The 9924-nt window shown below is 42.0% G+C and overlaps 1 protein-coding gene across 1 annotated transcript in view; it reads left to right on the forward strand.

Annotated features, from left to right (window-relative positions):
• The first annotated feature begins 3452 nt into the window (after nt 1–3452).
• Nucleotides 3453–9924, forward strand: part of rassf3 (Ras association domain family member 3) — a 21645-nt gene continuing 15173 nt past the window's right edge. Inside the window, exon 1 of the mRNA XM_031859296.1 lies at nt 3453–3752. Within this exon, the coding sequence (XP_031715156.1) occupies nt 3630–3752 (123 nt within the window). The 5' untranslated portion in view covers nt 3453–3629. The remainder of the gene's footprint in view (nt 3753–9924) is intronic.

A 9924-nucleotide genomic window follows, 5' to 3' on the forward strand; every position in this document is an offset into this window, starting at 1 on the left:
AGCATCATTATTTGTTGCTGCACCGATTCCTAAAACGTTTGATGAATAAAACTCAATGTACACGAGCACACGTAGAGTAACAGATGCATGTTGGCGCCGTGGGAAAGGTTTAATCTTTTACATCTTCCCTGCTGTTCACTTTGTGCCTTTGTGTTGACAGCCACAGAGTTACAGCAGAGTGTGTGCATGTTCGTTAAGTTCACACTGGAATGTGAGTGAAGTTCAACCAGACTGGCTCCGGGCCAAAGTGACTGGACAGCAGATTAACACCAGTGAGTGTGTGTGTGTGTGTGTGTGTGTGTGTGTAGTGAGAGTGAAACCTGCAGGGCTGATTTCACACGCTCCTACCTAATCACCATATATATATATATATATATATATATATACACACACACACAAAAACTGATTTGGTTAACATGGCAAGTGTAAAAACACAAAACAACATGAGTATATGTGTTTACCTGAAGCTTTTTAAGTGTGTATTTGTGTCTCTGACTCCCTTCTGTATCACACGACACAGTTTCTGGTGGCTGCTTATCTGCGTACTGTGTGTGTTTTGGATGAATCTCCACAGTATTATAAAGGACACGACGGTGGTTTGGCTTCCCCCAGATGTGCCGTGTTTATTTTCGGTCCCTCTTCTAACCCAACTGGTTTTAAATTAGAGCCTTTCTGTCTAAAAATCTCCCAGCTTGTGGACTAGTTGTTGTGTGTGGGTTAGGCTTGATTTAGTGCAGATGTACTGTAGATTTTCACCCTGCAGCTGAACCTGCTTTGGTGATTATTTTGGCCCTTTATTTGCAATCTGGGCAATTATACGATCATATGATGTTAGAAATCTTTCACCCTCGGTGAAAACACGGTCCTGGAAGTAGCTGAAAACAGAAGGTGCACCGACACTTCACGTTTAATCGTCTCTGTGCTCGGTAATAGCTTACAGTTGTTGGCCCGTGTAGTGGCGATATTAAAGGCATAAAACACACCACATAAACGACCACATAAAGTCAGCAGGCGACCTCAGGTTGCTGCTCTGCTGAACATGCTGTATTATAAAGTTTCATCTACTTTTTATTTCTTATTTATGTTTTATGATGCTGTATGACGGCAGCATACAGGCGCTTTGGGTGCTATGATTCACTTGCAAACATTCAATATTAAACCTTATTGGAAACACATTTTCAAAAATCCACTGAAAACGTAGCTGCAGTGTGTTAATACTGCAAGTCAAAGCAGCTTTAGTTGATATTAATGTGAGTAAAAAGAAAAGGACAGCTAGCAGACTGATTTAACATACAGATACTTGATTTTTGTACGTTTTGTTTTGGGCAACATGCCTGACACACAACATCACAACACTAGTTTACAGTCATGCTAGCAGCTCTGTGAGGCTGTTCTTCAGCTAAATGCTAAGTTCAACATGCTAACATGCTACGAACTTCAATGCTATAACACACCACTGTTTAGCAGGTATAATGTTTACCATGTTCACCATCTTGGTTTAGCGTGTTAGCATGCTAACACATACACAAATTGCAGCTGAGGCTGATGGGGATGTCATAAGTTTAACAAGTATTAAATGAAAAATCACTTAAACATCAAAGTTATTACAATTCATCCTGAGGGAAACCAAGTTTCATGACAATCTTTCCAATAGTTGTTAAGATATTTCAGCCTGGAGCAAAGTGGCGGACCATTGCTGAACGTAAGAAGGGGGGGGGGAGTTGGGTGTGATGTTGACAAGACAACTAGGGAATAAGATTTTGGGGGAAACAGAAAGTTTTACATTTTGCTCAGTATACCTTGCTACAAAAGGCTAGCCTGCACCAAAACCATGACTTATGGTAAAACCAAACCTCACCACATCGAGGCTTCTCATTTGGGTTTGGCTGATTGTATCCTCAGCCTGCTATTGTCCAGAGAAAACATTTGCACAACCCCGAAAAACATCCCAGAGAAAGAGGTTGATGGTATCATTCAAACATTCAACTGTTCAACTGATGCATGCAATCAAACATCATCTCCCACCAGCATTACGACCTCCTGGAGATGTTAAAATGTCTGAAGAGGCGGCTGTGCACGAGTCCTGTTCCACCCATTGGCCTTCGCAATTAAACACATTACACCCAAAATGTGTCAGTCCAGCCGTTCAAAGCCTTTAGTGTCGGTACTTTTAGTTTACTTGATGCAAGCAGAGGCAGGAAAAGCATGTTGCAGAGGAAGAAGCTCAGAAAGTTAGCGTTAGTTTGTTGCCTGCTGATCGAGGTAAGACTCTAAATTTTACATTTTGGCTATTCTGTAACTGACCTTTGACCTTATATATTTTTGGGGATGTGGGTAACTTTATTCCTGTCAGTGGTTTTTCAAGCTTTGTTGTGAGATTCCTGAGGTTTGAGGGAGACTCTCCATTTTGACTTTGCACAAAGTGCAGAAAAACTGCACGCTAGAATCTGCTCTCTGTGTTTCAGGGTTTAAAGAAACATACTGAGGTGCAGATAAAACCGGATACTTTATAATCAATCAAAGGTTAAAGCTTTCAGTCGTATCACACAACCTTTATTTGTTGTTGACATGCCAGCAATTATGGATCGATCTCAATCCATCGCCATGATGTATACAGTTTGGATTGTTTTCCCAAACTAGTATTTACAAGCCAATGAATGATTTGGTTCTTTCTGGTCTGTTTTTATTGGGTTTTGTGTGTTTTTTAATGAGACAAAACAATAGAAGGGAGCTCTTAATGAAGGAGCTACCCAGATTTACAGGCTGGAAAGTGGCGCAGTTTATATTTTACAAGAAGTCTCGAGAAGTCCTTTACTTTTCTGACTATTTACTGATGAGAAGGGAAATTACTTTGGATAAAAAAAATGTCAAGACTGTCCAGAAAAGAATATTTCACCCGAGTTGAGAAACTTTTAATTTGCATAATAAAAACAACATAAAAACAACTAAAACCACTATTCCCCTTTGTTTTTTCCCTCTCAGTGTTTATTGAGGAATACAAAGAGTTTAAAGTTTACAGAAAAAGAACAATTAAGGTTGAGAAAACAGGCACTAAATAGTAGCATACTCTTGTGAAAGCAAAAAAATGAATGGCAAAATAAATATAAATACTCAATACAATTAAAACAAGATGTTTTTTGACATTTCTGTCAATTATTTATTCAAAAGTTTGTGATAATCTTCAACATCAACCACTCAAACCTGCCATCAAAGCGCTGATTGGCTGTCGAGTTGTATTTGGCGTGGCGTCACTAAGTGTCACACAGCTGATTGGCTGGCTGTGTGTAGTGGGCGGGGGCGTCACTAAGTGTCATACAGCTGATTGGCTGGCTGTGTGTAGTGGGCGGGGGCGTCACTAAGTGTCACACAGCTGATTGGCTGGCTGTGTGTAGTGGGCGGGGCCTTACTGTAGCCTCGCTGTCACACTCAGATAACTTGGATCATACATTCAACAGTAAGGCGTCGGTGTTACTGGAGTTCCGCGTGGGGGTTTTTTCTTCGAAATTAGGTTTAAATTGGCGAGATATTTAAAGTTTGTCGGACCCCCTTTCTCGTAGTGACAGTTGCGTTTTCTTGCAAAAAACATGGGAACATTTAGATGAGTTTCTCGAGGGTGTTTTTCTCCGCAAATGACGTGGAATAGCACGATGAGCAGTGGCTACAGCAGCTTGGAGGAGGACTCCGAAGAGTACTTTTTCACGGCCAGGACCTCTTTCTTCAGAAAGCCCTCGGGAAAAGTGACAGTGAACAAGGTAGACGTGACGTTCTGCAACGCTTCTGTTAAAGTGCGCGAGCTGCAGACCAGCTTTAAGCTTTAAGCCTGCTTGTCCCACAACTTCCTGCAAAAATGTGTCAAATTAATATTCTCTCGTTTACGAGCAAATGCACGTGAACTATAAACTGAACTGAAGCCGATGTGCACTCCTGTAGTAGTCATACTGTTTTAAAAAACGCGTCTATTTAAATTAAAATAACACTTTTAGAGTTGCTTCACCTGTTGTGTCGTAGTGTGTTTAGTGGTATTCTTCTATGTTTTTACCTTTTTAATATTGCCTTTCCTTTCAACTAGGAGACATTCAATCGACAGACTTGTTTGGCAAACGATATGAATATTTGCATAACAACCAGTCTGTGTCTTAATCCTCTTTTGACAGTTTGTCAGGTTTAGCCTACTTCGGATTTGACAATAAGTTGTCGAGTTGCAGATTGCACATTTAAAATGTAAAGGGCTGGCATATTAAGGGTTGATTCATGTAGTGCTGAATAAACAACAAAAACATCTTACAATACAGAAGTAGGAGGCGGTTATCACCTCCAGGGACTCGCATGAGTCCACCACACCCCCAACCTTGTGACCCACTTTGGCCTCATCCCAGAGTTTAAATAACCCTAAATATAATTATGCATTCCAACCAAGTCCTTCCCTGCTTGCAGACTGGGAGACTTGGGTCTCGACGGGTCACTGGAGTTAAAACCAAAGACATTCAGCTTTAAACATGTCTGGAACTCCAAAAATGAAGCCGCTCTTCAGGTCTTGGACTAAACACTGGCCTGCTACAGCCTTCAAGTGGCTCTCACTAACACCGATCCACTTGTGCATGCACTCACACACACATGCTCACAGTGTCCCAGACAGGCTTGCAAACACAGCTGGTTTGTTCCATGCTTTCAGCATACTGTAACAGAAGTGAGCTATTCTTCTTCTCTGCCCACTTAATGTGTGTGTGCGTGTGTGTGTGTGAGACATGGATTGCTCTGCAGCAATGCATGACCCTTCCCTTTTCCATAACAGGCTCTGAACACAGGTCCTCATGGCAGTGTGTGTTAGTGTGTGTGTGTGTGGATGCACAATGTGGCCCATACACTGCTGCATGAGAGGTTGTGACCCGTGGTGGCTTAAACTGTGGCTCCAGACCTGGAATGGGGCCGTGGTTTCCCCACATGCCGTCAGTAATTACAACGAGAGAAGAGCCGGTCCTTTTGGAACAATGTGTGGGACTGCTGGATGAAATTACTGGTTTATTATCGGGGGAAAATAGAAGGTTATTGTGAGAGTCGCTGTGTATTTATGCCACTGAGTTGTACTTATGCACATTGCAGTCATTCTTAAAGAATTGTGACCAAGATTAGAGTTTTTACAGTTGGAAATAAACTTGTTAGTACTTTCTGGTGGACAGAATACGACATGCAGATTTGTTGTACATGACATGTAGGCTAGTTTCATTACTTTGTCTTTTTGTTCCCTACGGTGTAACACCAGCTCTGTGGCAACACGTTGACATTATGTTTACAAAGACGAATGACTAGATGTGAGTTCAGTTGGATTTTAATCACAGAGTCTCCCAGGAGAGAGGAGACATCTCTCATTAAGATACCAGGCTTGAGTCTAAACTGTATGAGAAAGTGAAGTTTAATAAGCTCGAGTGCAAACAGAGAGACGGAGGACAAACAGAGAGACGGAGGACAAACAGAGAGACGGAGGACAAACACAGAGAGAGAGAGACACGAAGCAGACAGAGAGACAGACAGACTGGCGGCTGATAAACTGGTTCTAGATGGTCAACCAGGGAAATGAGATGGAACAGTCTGGCGAGAAGAGGATTTATCTCTATATCCAACACACACACACACACACACACACACACACACACACAATCTTTCAGTAGAGACTGAAGCAGGGTTCATGCCCATTCCCTAACAACACACACACACACACACACTCTCTTGCCCCCACTCGTCCACCTTTTCAGTGTGTGAATGGTGTTTCTGTCGGGAAATGTCACGCTGACCAGTGGGTCTGTGTGTCTCATGAAAAAAGGGTAATCCCACCCAACCCCCAGGACACACACACACACACACACACACACACACACACACACTGGACAGCTACAGCAGCTCATCTTCAATTCAGATCATCCGGGCAGACTGAAGGCTTTATGTGGTTTTATTCATCATCTTTCAGACATGATGTTTGGAGCTCATGTTCATGGTTTTTAGTTTTTTAACAACCGTAATGCATTTTATTGACGGAGCACTTATATGAAATGGGCTTCAGTTCTTGACATTATCGCATAAATAAACGCGCCTCCGTTCATGCACGGTCTTGTTCCGGGTGTCCTGCAGCATGCACAGAGGTAGAGAATACACACTTGGCAGGTCACCAGTGTTGTTTTTATGACTAATGCATGGAGAGACAAACACACACATCCTCAATGTTACACCTATGGGAGACGTAGAGTAATAAAACGTGAGACTCCAATAAAGTAAACAAACGCACACATTATTGCCATAAGTATATTTTATTTTTACCCAAACAATATTAATCTAATGGACCCAGACTTGGTTTTACAGTCGTACCATATCTACATTCCCAGTTGGTGTGTGTTGTCCATTTGCAGCTGTGGTTGTCTGCGCGTCACACAGCCGCCTGCTACAGAACATTTAATGTAGTTTGCTCCGACAGTGCTTGTGTTGTGCCTGTAATGGACGGACGTTAGTATGTTAGCAGTTGTCTTCACTTACGAGTGTCAGGTGACCATGAAGAAGTTAATATATATTATAGTGGAGTCGGGTATCTAGAGCTGGCTTTAAGAGGAACTGGTTACACATTCTCAGAAACCAGGCGCACATTGAGAAACATTGAATTCTACGTACTGATTCCTAGAAGAGAAGTTTGGACTCTCTGTTTAATGCATGCATCAATATCTGCATAGCGCAATATGGCAGATCGGAGCTAGTGCTCAGAAGTGTGTTTAAGGTTTGCAAAAGACAGCAAAGTGTAATCTCTGTGCAAAGATATTTTGATTCAGGGAGGAAGTTTGTTTATCAAGAATTTCCTGCAGCCTGGTGTAAGAATTCAACATTCGTTCTTGGTTCAGGGAGTCCAACACGAGTAAATACAAGTTTAAGACGGTATACATTCAACAGCATGGAGACGTAGAGAGTATTTTCTTTTATTATTTTAACTTTTCACCAAAAGGAAACTCAAAAGCACCTCCTTGTAAGTGACAAATAACTGTTTTTGGACCTTAAATCTGGGAAACTTAGGTGTTTTTTAATGTTTCACACACAGCATTTTTCTCTTTTTGCATAATATTGCCAATAAGTGCTTTCCATAAACGGTGCATAAATGCTGAATTTAAATCGGCTTACGGTTCCAGCTGCAGTGTTACACGACAGCAGTAATGTTGACCCATCAGAGGAAGTTCTACAGTCCTGCTCCAGTGCCCGGTTTGTACGGGACACCAGTGTTCCCAGTCAAAGAGATGAAGCTGTGGCTGTGTTTGCCAGCTGACGTCATAGTGTACACTGCACAGTAATAATGGAGGCTGTTTGTTGTTCCTGACCAGAGATGATGGATTTATGGTGCACTATTTCCTACCTGACCGCACCCTGCAGCCCTCTGCAGGCGTGTTTTACCATTATGTCATTTCTGTTTATTTCTATTCATATTAACTTTATCAAGAAGCACAATTCAGTCTTTGTGCCAATTGACGCGTTTTTGTTTTCGTAATCCCTGCACACATGAAAGTGAGGTCATTCTCTGCTGTTGAGCTAAGATTTGAACTTCCTTATCTGTCGCTGTGGGAAAAGTACCTCATGTTTTTTATCACTGATAGACGGACTGAGTGCCACGGTGGTGGACAGATTCAGATCTTATCACCAACCAGATCATTGTAAACCTCTGCAGACTTTGAACAGTCTTTTACCTGTAAACTGATGTTTGTCACACGCCAAGCGAGCACTTCTTGGATGTTTGTTGTTTGAGCTTGTGAACTCTTATAAAGACACAATGTCTGCTTCTGCCTCTGTTTGCATTTGTTCTTGCCATCATGACGAGGCCAAACAAAGAGTTTTGGTATTAATTCAACAATTTGTAGAAGAAAATATGTAAATATTACAGAATAAATGTGAACCACACCCCCATTGCTTGTATTTTTGTCCAAGTTACCCAAACCATTTGGTAGATTTAACTGATTTATTGTTCATTGAAGCTTTCTCCCTCTCTAGATTTCCTTCCTCTGTCTGTCCCGCCTCGCCCCCTCGTTCTCGCCGCCTCACCCCTCCCTCCCCCTTCTCTCCTCCCATCATCCTGGTTCCTCCGCCATTGTTATGTCACTTCCTGGCTGTTCTCGGCTCTACATCCTGTTCTCTCAACGCCAACGAGGCCGCCCATGTCTTGTTGTTTAGTAGCTATAGCCGAGATCCCATGAGAGTATGGAAACGGTACCATCGTACGATATATACCATCATATCGCCCAACCTTATTGCCGATGAATTTGCCGTTGTTGCTCAAATCGATTGCCAGGATCTGGTGCCGCGTTATACGTATTGTGTTTGATCCAGGAGACGCCGTATCCCACCACATTCTTCTTCTAATTTTATCAAACCTCTTCTTCTGCTGCTACTTCTGTTTAACCTGACTCCTCCTGACGCGGTTTCTGCTCATCGCTCTAGATGTTAGAGTTATAATCTGGCAAACATTTGGTAGCAGCTTTATCTTGGCAGCCGTGATACGGCATCTATGAGCCTGCAAGATAATGTTGTTGTCCTTGGCCGTCTTGGAACTTTACTCAAGGCTATTAGGCCATGTCCACTGATGTAGATTAAAGTCTTTTAAAAGCTGTGAATTAAGTCTCAAACGTATGCTTGTGTTCTTTAAACAATACTCAATGTTGGGGGATACAGTTGCATGATGCAGCTGTGGCACCCAGTCTGTCTGTTCATGGAAAACAATGAGGATTCCACAGGAGTTGGTCTTGAGTCTGTGATTATAGCTTCCTCCTCTGCCACAGTAAAAGGTTGTTTGGTAGGTTAAGCATCATGTGACTATACTGAGTGTGTCTTTGTGTGAATTGCAGTTGTGTTTAAAGTTCTTTCAGTCAACCTCTACAGTGTTTGGACTCGCAACACTGCCATGCCAACCATAAACACAGGAGTTAGTGTTGTGTTTGCGTGTGGTGTCCATGAGGGCCTTGCTGATCGTACGGCACGAAACTCGATCAACCAGTTGCTCAAAGTGGATTTTAGATTTACTGCCGTGTTGAATGGTAACCTTTTGCTCGGTAACAGTGGTGTCAGTTTATAATATAACTGGGTGAACTTTACCTCAACCCGCCTAGAAGAACATCATTAGTCTGACTTTCATTGTCGTTTTATTGTGACCCTCGATACTCTAAAAGCTGCGTCAGAAGATTTATTACACTGTTAGAAATTTCATTTAATTTCATAGTTTGATTCAGTGGTTTTCAACATGAGGATTGTATTCTAGTTACAACATGAGAATATTGAGTGAAGCCTGAATTTAGATACCCTTTCTCCAACTTTCTGAACGGATTGTGAGTTTATGTTCACTGTGGATCTGAACTACTGTTTGAAACAAGTGATTTTAAACTGAATGTAGACAAAACTTAACTTTAACACCATGCAGGTGGACGGGAATGCCGGTCAGTCTTCTACTTTGATCTCGACTAAAATATCTCAACTATTGGATGGTTTTCCGTGACATTTTGTAGACATTCATGCTCCCCAGAGGATTAATCAAGAGGTCAAATTTGTCCAATACTTTGGTGTTTGACCCAATACCTTCAGCCTCACCTGTACGTTTTACAGGAACCATGAATTGTCCTTTAGTCTTGTTTCTGCTGTAACAAATTTTGTTTCCTTAGTTAAGCATTTCCGTATTTTTGGGTGTTTTATTTTATTATTCCAGTGTGGTGTTGGGCGATATTACTCAGCCGCAGAAAACGTTTCTCTTTTTGCCGTTCCCCTCTCTGCTGTGCTCTGCTTTTCCAAAGGAAACGTACGTGGAATTGTTTTTGACTGTGCGGCTCTCGCTATCTCTTCAAACAGAACCGGAGTGCTTTTATGCCTGGAAACACACACACACACACACACACACACACACACACACACACACACACA

Source organism: Anarrhichthys ocellatus, unplaced genomic scaffold (genome assembly GCF_004355925.1).
Source record: "Anarrhichthys ocellatus isolate YVR2014 unplaced genomic scaffold, GSC_Weel_1.0 scaffold21, whole genome shotgun sequence".
NCBI classification, from domain to species: domain Eukaryota; kingdom Metazoa; phylum Chordata; class Actinopteri; order Perciformes; family Anarhichadidae; genus Anarrhichthys; species Anarrhichthys ocellatus.